A 16,767-nucleotide genomic window follows, 5' to 3' on the forward strand; every position below is an offset into this window, starting at 1 on the left:
ATCTCATTGTGGTTTTAATTTGCATCTCCCTTATTACGAGTGATGTTGAACATTTTTTCATATGCCTGTTGGCCATCTGCATTTCCTCTTTGGCGGAGAGCTTTTGATGAGCTTGCAAAGCTAAGCACAGAGGCAAATACAGCACGTTTAGTCTTTTCTTCAAAGCTTTTCCCTACCAAGTCTACATCAGTCCTGTCAACATGTACAGTAAGTATTGATTAGGATTTCACTGCTTAGATCTTCCTTCTAAAACCAAGTCATCGTGGCCAGAAGACACAGCGTGTAAGAAATAAGAAGGTAAAGAAATAGCTGAACATGAAACACTGTTCCCTGGCCCTTTTCTCCCCCCCCCCCAGAACACTGGGGGGCATTTTCATCTTGAAGGACAGGCATCCTTACATGCCACTTTGGCATCTGAGTGATTTCAATCTCAGGTCTAGTGAGGTCCCCCAAGTTTATAAGAAGGGTGACCTCTTCACAGAGGAATGAAAATTAGGGGTAGGACCCCAAGTTAGGCTCATCTCTAGAAATAACCTTCCTTGCAGGGAAACCCATCTCCATGGCAGAACAAACTTCTACTCTGAGCCGCCAGCCTCCTTATTCTCCTTATACAAGGAGCTACAAAGCTCCTTGACCAGCTGGAGAAGAATTAAGAGTAATAGAGGAAAATTTCCTCAGCTCTCCAGCAATATTAAAAGGTGAGATCACCTTCACCCTGTCATTGGAAATTCCTCCGTAAGTGGCTGTGCTCACAAATACCAACAGGCCACGCAGAGAGACCACCATACAGGCTGCCTTCCTGCCCCAGCTGGGCATCAGCACAGTGACCACGAGTGTCCCATGGCCCTGGCCTGCCCATTACTCCCGAGAAGGCCTTTGAAGCTCCACGTTTACAGAGCCACGGCTGGGACATCTCGCATACCGCAGAGTCTGCAAAGAGTGGTCAAAAATGAACAGAACCATGAAGGTGAAGCCCACTCCCCTGCAGGCAGACGGGCGCGACCTCGGTGCTTGGGGCTCGAGCTGAGCCTGGGGAGACCAGGGTGGGTGCGGATTCCCGGGTATGTATTGACTTTCCTGCATTTCTCAGTCGTCCTCACCATGAAGATACCGATGGCACCAGGGGCCGTGTGGCCTTTGGTCAGGAGTCCTCCTGCTGGCTTCCTGCACAAGTCCTGGGACAGCAGAGGCACCTCCCTGGCCCCCCATGACTTGGCATTAAACTGGGGTGGCATGCGAGACACTCTGGGCATTTTCATCCAGAAAAACTGCAGTGATCCACGGCGAAATTCTCATCCCAGTGGCTTGTAATTTCTCAACCTGTAGCTTTTAAATGCATGTGACCTTTCACATACAAAATGGGAGCGTAATGAGCCCTTCCCCAAGCACCAGCTACCCACAGCATGCTCATACCATGGGATTCTTCTCTTCTATTTCATGCTGAAGAGTGTTGCAAAAGCCTCTAAATTTATTTTCTGAATTGCAGTTAAAAAAAAAAAAACAACTAATAGAAATGGTTAACGAGATTGGTGGAAACATAATTAAGTTGACCTATTGCCAGGAAATCTCAGAAACACCAGAGCGGAAGTTTTAGATGTTGAGTCTGTCCTTCAGGCAGGAGGGTTATTCCATTTACATGAAGTGCCAACCAGAAAGGCCTGGGGCATCCATTTAATTTGTATTAAAGATCAAGGCAGACCTGTTCTGTGCCCCATGCTGTCTCTGGTGAATCCTCTCATCACCAGCATCGCTGGCCTACACCCCAGTCCTTGTATGCATAAATAAAACACACACACACGTAAAAAGATGGAGGTCAATTTGCAGGGTCGCTCTGGACACTCAGTCCACAGGGGAGGGGGAGGGGAAGGAAGAGGTGAGCGGCTGGACGACAGGGAAGGTCAGGTTCTACTGGTCTGGGAACCTCCCTCACTGACTCACCCTAGGTCTGTGGAGGTTTGGCAGCTGCTGCTCCCTACACAGAGTCACAGGTCACAGGAAGGAGCAAAGGGCCCCAAGTACACCCCAAGAGCCTCTGCAGTTGCCCGGGGCAACAGGCCAGACACCATCCTCGGGGCAAAATCTCTGTCTTCTGCCTTGAGTCCAGGAAAGCCAGTGGCAGCTGAAGCTGAGTCGCAGCTCGGGAGAAGAGCAGTGCAACACCCGGTGCTTTCAGGGGGAAAGACACGATTTTACCTTTAGAACGACCCCTTGAAAGCCACCTGCACAACTGAGGCTCCCAGAGGTGGCAGGGTGGGTGGAAACAGAGGGGAAAGAGGCCCAAAGGGCAGAGACCTCTGGGTGCTTTGGTGGCGGGCCTGATGGTGACTTGGGCTTGCAGAGGCGGCAGCCGTCTCCCGGAGTCACAGTGTCTGTGTCAGCGCTGCTAGTTCGCACAGGAGGGACAGTGAGGGCTGGGCGAGACCCGGCGTCGCTGCCCGGAGCCCGGTGCCAAACCATACCCACGAGGGCGCTACGGCCCTCCCACTCAATACCCCAAAGCCAAACTGGCTGTAGTGCGGAGAGGAGCCCAAAGTCTGTCTCTTCACAGAGAAGAAGTGACGGCTGCTGCAATACCCAGTTGCCGTGGGACAAACAGCGCCAGTCACTCAACCACAGAGTCTAGAGCCAGCGGAGGGCTGGTAAGCCTGGGAGGAGCTCGGATGCTTTCAGCACCAAGGTGGGCTGTGCTGATCTCTGAACCTCTCCCCCAAGCACACCCCTGCACCTCCAGATTCCACCTGCAGTTCCCTGACTCACCCTGTCAAGCCCGGCGCCCGGATATCATGGCACACTGTGCCCTTGCATAGCCCCGACCTGTGCGCCTGCTGTGCACGGGTTAACTTAGAGAACATTCTGACTTCACTCCACTCGCCACTAGCAACCCTTTCTGGGGATTTCAGTGCCAGCATTAGCAACAGAAGCCCCAAATTCCTACCCAGAGATGACTTTAAATGAAGCTTTCTCTAAACTGGCCAACCTACCTGATGTTGACTTTGGACCATTCTAGAGAAAGTTTCCAAATTAAGGGTCAGCTCCCTCTGCTCAAACTACCACCCCCACCTTCCGCTTTCCTCACAATTCTCATTTTAAAATGACCTCTGTGTAGCTTCTCTCTAATCTTTTTTTAAAGTATTTATTTATACATACAGAACCGGGGTACAGGCCAGAGGTGCAGGGGTGGTGAGAGGATTCACCAGAGACAGAGTGGGGAGCAGAACAGGCAGATGGACGAAGTACACTGCTGAGGGGAGCAGCAGGCAGGTCAGGAGAGGTCTGCAGGGCCATGTGGTCACCTCTGGAGCAGGGGCTGAACTTGGATTGAAGCAGCTGCAGCCAGCTTGCCATGCTGCACTTTAACCCACTGTGCCACCAGGGAGGGCCCAGATTCTCTAAGCTTAGTCAGCCCTGGGCGTTCCTGGAGCGCTGTATTCACACTAGTGATGCCACACATCGACTCCAGCCTTCTTGTCTGCTAGACAGTGACCGCTTTAAGGAAAAGGTGGTCTCCTGCTGTTTGCATTGCATGGACTTAATAAACCTGCTCAAATTAAGTGCTCAGTTAATAGCTGCTAAGTAAATGTCCGCCCAGTGAGAACCCCTTTTGAATCAAGAGTAAAGAAGATGAGAATCTGAGTCCTCCTTTGGCAATGACCCAAACACTGTGAGCTTTAATTCCTTCCTCTGTAGGAACTGCCGAGATACGAACATTTTTTCCAAGTATGAAGGATTGTTGCAACAGTCAAATGAAGTCAACACGAGGAAAGTGCTATGTCACACACACACACACACACACAGTATATTAAATATAATCCGAGGGTATATAAGCTTTGAAGGTCCATTATTTTACCTGAAATATATAAAGTTAAGAGAGTCTATGGCTAACACACAAGTTGGGGTAAACACAATGAAAAGTTGGGATCTTAGCACTGAGTGCTCTTAGAAATCAAGAGTGGCATCGGGTGACATCCGTGGGATGGCTCTCCACGTGGAGTGTCATCAAGTATGAGCATGGAGAAGCACCCACTAGAGAGAAAGCACACTCGGGGGTCCCCACTTTAGCACCCCATCCGGGCATGTGCCACATCTGGAGACCGCCCTGGGGTCGACCAGCCCTCCCCCGCGTTCTCCCACCTCGGTACATTCTCACAGGCCCTGCTTGGCACCAGCACGCACGGGGCTGTCTCCTTAAAACGGTGTTTTTCTAGTTTCATATCAAGTTCTCCTCAGTACTTTCTGTGGTTACACCGCGGTTACTCCGGCTGCTGAGAAGACTTGCTGGCACATGGCCAACGTTGCCCAGCGGCACAGCTAATGACCACTGGGCACTCAGCGAGCACGTGCCAGCTTCTGCTCTCAGGCCCTCACATGCATCCTCTCACAAAGTCCTGTGGTAAGTGTACGGTGTGTATCCATCAATTCTAAGATTTTTTTCTCATACTTCACACCTCTGAAATCAGGAGGCTGCTACAATCAATACCCATCAAAGCTGCAATAGCTCCCCACCCCAGAATCCACACAACGCTGTTCTCTTTTAACATCTATGGCATTTTAGTACCAATGAAATTTAGTAAGTACCCCCATTTTCAAGTTAAAAACAGAGGTTTGGTTATATTAAGGAACTTACTACAGATTCACTGAATTTACACAGGAAGCCCACAGCCTTCGTGCAAGTCAGAAGGAAGCACGACTCTCTTTTTTTAACAGTTAGCTTTAGGCTAAAGCAAACATGTTTGACCCAAAATACACACCCACAGCTCTGGCTCTGGGCTTCCTGAGTCAAGTCCTAATTCTGCCAGTCGGCTGTGCAACTTGGGGCACACTGTTAAGCTTATTGATCTCACCTGTAGTTAGGCCAAAAGCCTTAACCCCGGAGGGGTCTGAGGCCTGCTGGTGAGCTCATCCGGGTGACGGCTCACAGCAAGACACAGTGAGGATAAGGATGTCATAAAATTTAAGGAAAAAGGGGCTGACTGGGTCTGTGTCGCTGTTTACCCGTCCCAATCTTCTCTCTCATACTCTAACACACGTGGCAGGATTGTTTCCATCCCACCGAGGACACTGAGCCCCACCCCGCGAGAGGACTCCCCTAGCTAGGGCCTTGAGGCCTCTCAACTCCATAAAACATCTGAGCATCTGCCCGTATAACGTCCTGGTCTTTGTCCCGCTAGTTCAAAGGAATCAAGACGAAGAAGGAGCTACCTGCCTTCCGGCATTTACAGTCTAACAGGCCGTGATGGAGATACACACTTGACCGGAGATACAGACCATTCCGCTGAGTAAGACATCATGGCAGGAAGTCTGACAGGACAAGTAAGGGGAGCCTCCACCTCGGAGGGCGAGGGACAGAGGGGTGTCCTCAGAAAAGAGGCAGCATTTAAGGTAGACAGGAAGGTCTGGTAGCCAGGGCAAGAGCAGGCAGAGAACTGAGGCAGCAAAACACAGAAGGAGGCTGCCCCCAGACAGACAGAGCTCTTGACCACAATATGCTCCCCACTAATCATAACAAAACAGACATCAACAGTCACCTAAAGACCTGGAGAACAAAGCAGCAGGCCAGGAGGGGCCAAGATCCGGAAAGGAACTTGCCCTGATGAGCATTTGCAGTTTGGTGTTTTGTTTTTGCTTGTGGGGAGTTGCCAATTCTGGTGCAAACCATGGGCCCCTGAAAGAAAGGAGCAGCCTGGGACGTGCTGTGGTCACCAGGGACTGGGGGGGGGGGGTGCCCTAGGCTGCCGGGATGGAGGGACCAAGAGCCAGGAGGCAAGGTCCTAACAGCATCCTGCAGTTTCCTCTCTGGCATCTTGAAGGCGCCCCCAAATGGCTCGTGAGCAGGAAAGATGCTTGGAAGCCCAGCAGAAGCTGCCCTAGCAGGACACTAAAAAAGACCAGTGCTTCTGGGGACCTCGCATCCTTGCTGGAGAACTAAACCTTGCAGCTGAAGGTGTCCCAGGAGGGGGTCACCCCGGGAGTCACCGGAGGGCCACGTTCCAGGAGGGGCCAGACCCCAGCTAGGCAGCACCCGCGAAGCCTGGTGTCCCAGGCAGGGTGGCTTCTCGCATGGGAAGGCCCTCAGCGCCGAGGCTGGGGACAGGGCCCTGGGGGGCTCTGGCTCTTCCACGGAGGGGCGGGGGGTCCCCCCAGCCCTGCTGCTCATCTGCTGCACCACGCACCGCCAGCAAAGCGAGGAAACAGCTGGGGCTTTCTGGTTTTCACTGATACGATGATTAATAATTTTAATCAATAAAATACAATGATTAATCTTGATCTTTAAGGTATTTTTAGCCTGCTTTTATTTATACTTTAAAATTTATGAAAAGCCTTTCTTTTATGTTTAAGTAAAAAAATACCTGGGGGATTTTGAGATTACAGAGAGAAACAATAAATCCACTCATCTACAGGGAGACAAACTCACCATCTGATGGCCACAGTGGCTTGTTTGTGCTTGAGGAAATGTCATGTATATCTATAACATATACACACTCAGGAGTAAAAAACTTAAGGAGAGCTGATACTCATGAGAAACTTACAAGTGAAAGCACTGGGCTGTATGTTCAAATAAGCAGCAGAATGAACCCTAAAAATAGACAAACGGATTCCTGAGCATGAATAACCACAAACGCATTGAAAGAAAATCTTACTTAAAATCAAGCATACAGCAGCTTAAGGAGCAAGAGAAGCTTCTCTGAGACATGAACCACCCACGTCCAGTTAGCTCTGGATCACTGTACGCTGCACGCATCGACACAACCCTCGAGCCCCATGCTGACAGCAGCCCTGGCCAGTCTTTAATTTCGACCCTGAGATCTGTTGCAGGTAAATGGGGTTTGATATTGTTCTGCAAATGTTAACAGTAATTATGAATTCAGGAAAAACACAGTGGGATGAACATAACAGGAATGATTTCTAGAACTAAAAATAATATTTAGGGAGAGAGATGCAAATAGACGCTTCTCCCTTAATGGCATTACCAGAAAGGAATCTGTTCAATTTTCTCAGAAAGGCCATTTTTAACGAACAGGAATAAATCACTTTATGAAAATAAGTAGTTTGCTTAATACTCCCAAAGCATTCCCATACTCTGCGGGCAAGGGCTGACTAATACTAATTAAATCCACAGTAGAAGACCTTACTGTAAACTTCAGCAAGCGACATTTTCCATGCAACAGAAGCTCGACATTGCTGGAAATACACACTTCAGAACAGCAGCAAGTTACCAGCTTACTCAACGTTATGGGGAAAGACAGAGATACTGACACAGCTTAGTATCGCCAAGGAAATGTTTTCCTCATAAATAACTGAAACATGAGTCATAGAAAGTGAGAAAAAATTCTCTGGCCGTGTGACCTGGGCTCCCGGACACCTCAGCTCACGCCAGCCACGGAGGTGTGGGGTGGGGGCAGAAGCCGATGGGCGCGTGAACTGTCACCCGCGGCCTTTGGCTGACACCGAGTTCCTGCGACTGGGCTTTCTCAGGTGGAGCGTGTCACGTGAAGGTAAACGCCACACTTACAGGTGACCCGCCACACAATGGTGGGCCGGCTGCGAGCCGCCAAGTGCAAAGTCTCGGCCTCACCACGTGCGTGCTCCTCTCCTCGAAAGCCACAAGTGCGTGGAGCCTGAGCCGGCCCGGGGCGTGGCCAGTGACGGAGAGTCTGTGGCATCCACCGTCGGCCTCCGGACAGGGTCGCACCAAGAGACCAGGCGAGGCGGTGGCCCCTCCAGGCCTACTCGGGCCGTGGTTCATTTGAAAAGCTGCCGCCCCATTTCATTGACCAGAACTCAAGTCGGTCCAGGGCCACGCTTGGAGCTGTTTTCCTGTTTGCTGCTTTCGTCAATTGTTCTAGAGGTGCATGTGGTCAACTACAAGCAGGAAACAGCAGAATCGTTTTTCACAAGTCTGGGGACCACAACTGCTTTAACACAACAGGGCAGCTGCTCTATTCCAGTGGCTTCATCTACTTACACAAATGTTCACTGTAATGCCAAACACCTCTCATTCTGGAATGCGCACCCTGTACTGCAGCAATTATGTGCAACCTTCTCAAAGGCTAAATATAAAAACAGCAACCAGGCTCGCAGTTATGTGGTGATTCAAAATGAATTCTAATTAGTTTGCTAAAGAAAATGTCTTTTTCCCCTTTTTGCCAACAATGTGTTTTTCACAATATGACTAAATTAATAAAACACAAAAGCCTTTTATGAGTAATAAGCTAAGCTATACTTAATATAGCATCTTGATAGAAAAGAGAAAGTTGATTAGTTTCAGACAGGAGGAAGTCAAACTATAAGTCGTTTAGCATTACCAAAAAGAGGAAGGCTTTCTAATTTAATTTAAAAGAATTGACTTTTAATTAGGTGGGTAGGTTTTCAAGACAGACTCAAAGGTCAGGGGCCTGGCAGAGACAATGACATCTTCACCTCAGAACCTGAAGTAGAACAAAGCATCACACTGCGCTTTTTCTGAGCACTGCCCTCTTAGGGGACATCTTCTCCCTGTCCTGTGAGGTCAGAATTCGCAGGGCACGCCAGAGAGGTACCCTTTCTTTCAACACTTGTCTAAAATCAAGTACCTACAGTGACTGGTGTCAAGGTGGGTCCTGATTAACCAGAACAATCACCCAGTCTTGCCATGGAGGGAGTCATTCCAGAGCATGTGCAAGGTACAAGAGAGCAGAGCAGGCTGTGCAAACACCCTCAGTCGGTTCGCCGTCCAGCCGGAGAACTAGGTGGGGAGTTAATCTCAGCATAATTGTGTTATTTCACACATCCGAGCACTGAGGAAAGGCAGACATCAAGGGAACAACACGTGTTTTCTAGAGGAAGGAGATCTTAAACCGACAGGGTAACACCACTATTTACCACAAGGGCTCGATGCGTGGGTTCTCAGCACTACAAGGCATCCGAATACTTGGACTAGAGACGTTCTAGGTCATCAGGCGCAGGGTGGGTGCCGTGCAGGGCGCAAACAAATAAACAAATTCGTTCTAGAGCTAACTTCAACTGCTCTAACCAACTCCTGGTATCTAAGAGGAAATTTGAGCTTTTGCTCACTGTCCTAAAGGTCACATCTTGGTCTATCCAAAGTAGCCACTTGTCATTTACTATTCCCTTCACTTGGAAAAATCCGGACATGGTTCTTGTACCATGCTCTAGGAACACAGCTGTTAGCAAGACTGCAACCCCATTCTCATGGAGGTCACAGTCTCACAGGGGAGAAAGACAGTAATCAAGTCGATTACTGAAAGAAATGATGACGATTTCTAGTAGTAATACCTACTGTGAAGAAAAATAAAGGAAAGTAATGGCAAGAGGGGCGGAGGAAGAGCTGATATGTTTACTGTCGTCAAAGAAAACACTCAGATGAAGGGGTTGACTGAACGGGGGAGTGTGCAAATATCTGGGGGTCAGATTCTGCAAAAATTGGTGGTAGGGACCTGTTACTCTCACTTCTCACTTAAGCAGTAAGACCCCAGGGTTTCCATGTTGGGTTTTGAAATCCAAAGCAACAAGGATTTTGATACCAAAGAAACAGCCATATTTCAAATCTCACTAGTAGAGAGTCGGGCTACAGGAACCCGGGGTGGGGCGGGGGTCAGCCTGGCTTCACGGTAGCACCCCAGGAGTCTCCTCCAACAGATGTCAGCACCTACACATGAGGCTAACAGTGCCTCCACTCCCAGGTGATTCTAATGGGTGCCCAGGGGGAGAATTAGCATGTAAAGCAGGTTCCCCCAGAAGCACCTGCTCATCATTTCCCAGGGGATGTAATGAGACCCCCGAGGGAAGATGAGACCCGCCATGGTAAAGACCCTGTGAGGAAGGCCACCCCCGGGGTGGGGGTGCCGAACTCCACACTGAACATGCCCAAACGTGGGGATACAGCCAGGGAGCACCCCACCTGCAGGCCCAGACACTTAGTTCCAGCTCCCCTCCTCTGGCGCCCCGTTACCACTGTCTAACTGGCCTCTCTGGCCGTCAGGTGGCACAGGGAAGCAGCAGCACGGACGCCCCACCGGGGCCTCACTGGCGGTGTGTCCCAGATGGCACGAAGTGGGCCGCCCAGATCCCCCGGAGCTCTGCGGCTCTGGAGGCCAGTCCACAGGCAGGGACGGGCTGGGCAGTGCGCCTACGTTCAGGCACAAGGGGATGTGCGCAGCCGCTCCATTTACCTGGGGCGGGGGGCGGGGGGGAACTAGCAAGGCCATTGCCAATGGACCCTAAGTTTGAAAAAGCTCCAAAAACATATATGCAATCTATTCCCCAAATGGCAAAAGTCTGCATCACATAACGGCGAGTAAGTGGCTGGACAATGCCTGGTTTCTATGGCCTTCCTCTCTCTTCTTAAATGCTCTGTATTTTCAATGTTCAGTTTTCTAGAAAGTATGTATCACTGAAAAGAAGGTGGGGCCTACACGTACTGCAAAGCTGCAAGGCAACAAGCGCAGGCCACGGAGCTGTGGCTGGTTAGTTCTCGAAGCCTGATGCTCCTCTGCTGGTGACCAGCACGTCGTCTTCCTCTTCTGCCCAGACAGAAACCAGGCAGCCAGCTCAGGCCACAGGCTACAGCAGCTCAGGCCACAGGCTACAGATGAGTAAACACTTCAGCGGGACACTCCAATTGGAATCTCCTGACTTCGTTTACACAAGTCAAAGCAAGAAAACATGCGTCCTGGCACTGCATTTTTTCATGGCATTAGAGACTAACATTGACACCGTCTGTGTTTCTCGGCTCCAGGCTAACGAACAGATCTCAGAATCTGAGTACTTTCGATGCACCCAGGAGTCTTCCAGATTTGGGAACTTTACGCCAGCTAAGATGACTTCTAGCAGCCCTGTTGACTGTGGTGTTTACATTCTGGTGAGAGCAGGCAGAGGGCAAACACCTGAATGAGCATTCCCATGAGGCAGCCAGGTAGGTGAGCAGGTGCTGGGGGCTGGAGGTGCAGGCACTTTACAGCACAGCTGTTTCGGAAACTATGTCCATTATGAAGTGGACGCTCATGCCACGATGCAAAAAGCTAACATTTCAATACGTAAACTTTCATTTGACAAATGCATCTTCCTACTGAAAGTTTTTCTAAATGCCACTAATGAAACTGTAAAATATTTTTAAAGGATACTTAAGTGACAATCAATACTTCTGAAATGGTAAAAGAATTTTCCCTTTTGTATAGAAATAAGAGCTAGCGCTAGTCATCATTATTGAGTTCAATCGAATAACCACACTTACCCTACCACAAATTAAGCTGCAAAGTGATGACTCTGGTAACATAATTCCTACAGGCCAGGCTTCCCTTTAACAGGGCCACCACAGTCGCTGCCTAGTGGGGGAAAAGCATGAACAAGGCTGCCCTGTTTCTGTGGGTTTTATATTACTAACATGGTTCTCAGTGGCTAAGATAAAATGAAATTCAAATCCTATTCAGTTTAATGCAAAATTAGCATCTCTCAATTTACGCGATCGGATACAGAGAACTCCAGTGTCACGTCAGTTCCTTGGCAGTAGGTACCGAGCCTCTTTAGTGTACACACAGAATCCCCCTTCAGAGCATAAACAGACTTTCTGGGCCCAGTCAAGGGGCCATTTCCCTAGGCATTACGTTTCATGTTCATAAATGCAATAAATGCGGTCAAGGACCTTCTCCTCACTAGTTGATCTGGTTTCTGAACAAGTTAACTGTGCATTATAAGTATTATCAACACTTTCTAAAAAGGCAGAAGAGTGAGTTAGAAAGTCCCGGGTTCTTTCCAGACTTTTCCAGATTTCATGGTGATAAAATTCCTCTCTTTGTGAGCAGACGACTTTAAAGAACGGAGGCCTCAGGGGAGACAAAGTGAGGTTTTTACTAGAGACTAGAAGGCAGGATCTCTCCAAACCGCTCAGATACGTGTTTCGGTGGCCTGGCATGAGTATCCAAGCCATGCTTCCTGGAAATGCTCAGGCCACTGCTCGGCATGGGCCGAGACCGAAGGAAGCCTGGAAGGCTTTAATGACAGAGTTAGGCGTCCTGGGCCACTGGATATCCTGCCTGCCACAGGAGGGACAGGTGAGGAGCATCTGTCCAGCACCAAATAAATAAATTAGCACCAGGTGGGGAGGGCAGGATTGCTCTGGGCGAGCAGATTAACATGAGCGATAGCGTCTCTGTAGGCAGCTTAGAGAACAGTGAAGCAGAAACCGGAGACTCTCAAACATTTCCTAAAACCCAAGGGAGGCAGTCCTGGTTCTCAGGCTTGGGGAGGCCCTTCAGGCATCCCCTCCAGGGCCCAGCGCCCACAACACTCAAGACCAACTCCACCAGGAGGCACGGGCAAGCTGCAAGCCCTGGAAAGTGCTTCCATATCTATTCGGTTCACCCTTGCCTCACCAAGTCTGTCTTCAGCAGCGTCTCTTCACTGACCTCACTTTGACTCCCGAAGCTGGACTCCCTGGCCAGGTGGGAACTGGGTGGCGCCGGCCTGGGCCAGCAAAGACACTGGCCCAGCGCTGCTCTCTGCGGCCACCTACAGCCTTGGGCACACAGATCCAGGCAGAGATCTGGATTTCTGTAAAAATGTCCTGACCTTTGAAGACACAAGAATACACACTGTGCTGTGAGCGACTAATTTGTCGACTCTCTCGACTTATAAGTGTGGAACCAAGGCCCTGGGTAGCAAAAGCGGTGGCCCCAGAGGCATGGCTCATCAGGGCCGAGTCCTGTTCCCCGTCACAGACGTTCAGGCTTCCAACCTCAACAGTGCATGTGCCTACAGGCTTGCCCAAGTACCCCGAAAGGGAGAACTGACGTCCCCACGTCCATGCCCTTGTCAAGTCACCCAGCCCTGCTAGGGATTCGGCAGGCTCGGCGCAGATGCAGGTGCTGGCCCAGGTCTGAGGCTCTGCCCCTTCCTTCTACCTGGGGGCCAGGTAAAGTCTCCTCCCCCTTCTGGGCCTCAGTTTCACTGTCTGTGAAGCAGGGACAGTAACACTCCAGACCCAGCACCAGTGTGCGAATCAAATAAATCCCCACACAGATGTTACAGCCCGCCTGGCCCAGCGTGAGCGCCCACGGCCTGTGTTATCCCTACCCAAAGAGAAGGATGCTGCATGTAAACAGCCCAGGAAAATGCACGTCCTGTAAAAAGATTGCGGCAGCTGGTTCACAAAGGACAAGGTAGCCCTGAGAGGTCGAGGAACCTGCCCCAAGTCACACAGCGAGGAAGCAGGGTCTTCCACAGGCTCAAGTGGTTTGCTCTGGAGCCACACCCCTAATTCATGAGTTTTCAGCCGCTCCCAGACATTTCTGGCATTGCTTTCCTCAGAGTGTGTATATATATAGACTCTAGTCTACACTAGTAGACTCTTGATCAACATGGTTGAATTGTGGTGGCCCCTTTACAGACAGACTTTCTCAACCCTTGGTTCTGCCTTCAAGAATTCAACCAGCGTCAGAGTGGGCTGGCTGAAGCCCGGGTGTGGAATGTGAAGTCAGCGAGAACGCCCCCGCACCTGCGTTGTTTGAGGGTCACCTGTATGAGAAGCTCCACAGGTGTGGTGCCAGTTCTGGAGAGACCATGGGAGTCTAGCTGCTTTTCTTTGACCGGGAAATTCATGTCCAGGGCTCACACAGGTGGAGACTGCTCCTACCTGGCTTTCCCCTCTGCCTTCCTGCTGCTCCTTCACAGCCAAGTGCGGCAAGGCTGGCTAGGGGTCAGTCCTTCCTCCGGGCCTTGTTTACACAGGGAGAGGTGGACTTCTTTTCTGTGTTGATCTCTCCCTCCCTTCACGTCTTTGTCCCCTTTTCTCCCCATCCTCAGGTCAAAAGTGTATGAGCTGAAGTTCAAAAAGAAATAATCAGGGGAAGGGAACATTGAGTGTTAGAGACACTGGAGTGTTCACCATTCCAGGGAAATGCAAATGAAAGCCATAGTGAAGATGCTACTTCCTAACCCTGCTGCTGAGCGTGGAAACTGGTGCGGCCACTCTGGAAAACCATCTGGGCTTTCCCTGAATAATTCAAGGCCGCTGGCAGGTCTTGGAAGAACATGAAACCACCAACTCATAAAACTCTGTGCTCCACAATGTGTATGGAAACATTTCTCACAGAGTATGACACGGTGCAACCTAGGTGCCTGCAGAGAACGGGCCAGGGGCGGGTGGCCTGTTCCCACCATGGGCCGTTCCCCAGCGGAAGGCAGAGTTCATGTTCAGCAACATGGACGGGCTGGAGGGCGTTACATGTAGTGAAGCAGTCAGGATGACAAAGACTAACACTGGGATCTACACAGTGGACAAGCCAGCAAGGCACACTGTGCCTAGAAACTGGCAGACACTAACATGAAGTGGAGCTTCTGAGGCTAAGAGAGAGGGCTATTCGTTTGAGTTCGATCACCCCTCCTGCCCGGGAGCTGACCCACAGGGCGCAGCAGACCTCTCCTGACCCGCCCGCTGCTCCCCTCAGCAGTGGGCTTCGTCACTCTGCCTGTTCGTCACTCTCCCCACCGTCTCTGGTGAATCCTCTCACCACCCCTGCACCTCTAGCCTGTACCCTAGTTCTGTATGCATAAATAAATAAATCTTTAAAAAAATGCAAGTGTAAGAATCCTCTGCAGATCATCTCCATGTTTATAAAATAAGGTTCTGGTTGGCATCTAAAGTGAATTTAGAAACTGAACTCAAATTGAACAGAAAAAGCAAAACCTTGACGTTCTGGAAGTCAGCATAACAGACCTAAAGACCCAGGCTGGCACCGTTTGAGACTCAGGCAGAAGAACTTGAGAGTAAGTGCCGGCCACGAGGCCTGCAGTGGCCACTCAGGCAGGAATCAGCGCACCCCGGGCCTCAGCGAACAATCCAGCCGCAGCGGCCGGGTGCTGGAGCCGGGGTTATCCCAGCAATCAGCACATCACTGGAAACAGCAGTGAGACGGTGGAGAATTTCCTTTGTGTTCTGGAGTCTTTAACTGTCCATTTATTAATAAAACATTCCCGTGGTGTCTTGAGCATCATTTGTATGGAAAACCAGCTTACTGCGTTCTCTAAGACTGGGCAAGCCATAAGCGGACTCAGACAGACACATGAAGCCTCTGTGTTCAAAGAGGCCAAGTTTGAGATTTCAGACGTACAAAGAAACACTTGGAGAATCACGCACTCAGCTAGCAATCTGCTGGGAATTTAAAGAGCCTAAAGACCCTCCTTCACTCCACCCATCCAGGCGAGGTAGCCCCTAAGTGAGTGAGCTGCATAGCTCCACCTCACCGTTCTCCGAATCCTTGACCCAGTTATGTTGCTTTCCTGTGGCTCAAGGGCAGAGTACAAGCTCCCCCCACCCCCGCCACCCCCCAAAAAACCTTCTCGCTCAAGAGGGTGTGGAATGTCCGGAAGCTGAGTAGAGAGCCTGTGGCAGAAGCTCCAAGCCTCTCCCACCCCACCTGTTGGTGCTTGGGTCTCAACTTCCTGGTCCACACAGCAGGTGCTGATTACCCGTCAGGCAGCTCCTCCACCTCACCAACAGGTGACTGGGCGCTGGGAATGAGAACCCGGTGCGGAAGCACCTCACCTGGCCATGGGTGCTGCGGGTCTTGAGCTCCCGTTCAGCAGCCTAACTTCATTCAAACTGGGCTTTTCAAGACCATAAGGGTTTTGAGGACGGGACTGGGGTCAGAGAAGGCTGTCACCCCTCCTCCTCCTTCTCCGGAAGCCGCCACCCCCTCACCCCCCTCCCAGCCCAGCAGAACGCTGGGGCAGGAGGACCCTTCTGCCGCCTGCCTGCTCCCCAGCACCAGGCTGAGAGGACTTCTGTTTTCGGTCAGCCCAGCCAGCAGTGCTGCACCACACAGCCATACCCATCCTTTCTGAGTTTCAGGGGAGGAAGGTATTTCTAGTTTTGCACCCTGTCACTTAAGAAAAGCTGACTGTTTTTCTCATTCTCACCAAAAAGCCAAGCTCCCCTCCAGGCCTAGGGGAGTGCCAGTGTAGGCTGGTGCCACGGGGCATGGAGCCCATTTCCCTGCCACAGGCTCTTCCAGGCTGTGGCGGATAGTTATTCTTTGCCCTCACACCCAACCTCAGCAGCCCGGGTGACATGACAGCTCAGCTGGGCAGAGCTCCCGGCTGAACATTATCTGTGAAGCGCCTCAACCCTGCAGGGGCCTCTGACTCCCAGGAGGAGCTGAAACCCCACTTGAAGGACAAGTTCCTGGTGCCCAGCTGTCTGCCCCACTGACCCCACCCGCTGCCAGTTAGACAAACGCCGGCACAGACACATCCCCGGGGCTCGCACCCAACCAGAGCTAGGGGATCGGACCCCAGTTGCAAACAGCTGCAGGCCGGTCACCCCCTGAAATGACATCCGAGCCTGGCCCTGCAACCCCACCTTCCAGACCCGCCTTGGGAAAGTGAGCCCACCTGGGAGAGCCCACGAGCGCGTGGCTGACCACGCGGCTCTGTGGTCCCCCCAACAGGAGTCCTCTTTCCGGAGTAAACCCAGCCGCGCCACGCCAAGCCCAACTTCCCGCGCGCCGCGCCGACTAGCGCCCCGAAGCGCCCCCCTCGCGGGCCGCCCGCGCCGCTCACCCGCGTGGGCCATGGTGATGGTCTCGTTGGTGCTGGCGCCCACGTTGAAGATGACCACGGCCGAGGCGTTCTGCAGGGACGCGGTGCGGATCTTCTCCCTGTAGGTGCAGTTGCCCTTGGGGATGAGCGCGATCCAGCTCTTGCCGCCGGCCGGGGCGGCGAACTTGGTGTTGGGGTCGCAGGCCAGGCGCTCGTGGGCCGAGCTGGCCAGCA

At 51.4% G+C, this 16,767-nt stretch overlaps 1 protein-coding gene across 6 annotated transcripts in view; it reads right to left on the minus strand.

Annotated features, from left to right (window-relative positions):
* RNF150 (ring finger protein 150) overlaps positions 1-16,758 on the minus strand; it is a 109,892-nt gene extending 93,134 nt beyond the window's left edge. For all 6 annotated transcript variants that reach the window (XM_012726944.1, XM_004685193.2, XM_012726945.1 and 3 more), the window contains exon 1: positions 16,555-16,758. In XM_012726944.1, coding sequence (XP_012582398.1) covers positions 16,555-16,567 — 13 coding nt within the window. In that variant the 5' untranslated portion in view covers positions 16,568-16,758. The remainder of the gene's footprint in view (positions 1-16,554) is intronic.
* Between the last annotated feature and the right edge of the window lie 9 nt (positions 16,759-16,767).

The sequence above is a fragment of the Condylura cristata genome, unplaced genomic scaffold (genome assembly GCF_000260355.1).
Source record: "Condylura cristata isolate star-nosed mole 26May11 unplaced genomic scaffold, ConCri1.0 scaffold00018, whole genome shotgun sequence".
NCBI lineage: Eukaryota > Metazoa > Chordata > Mammalia > Eulipotyphla > Talpidae > Condylura > Condylura cristata.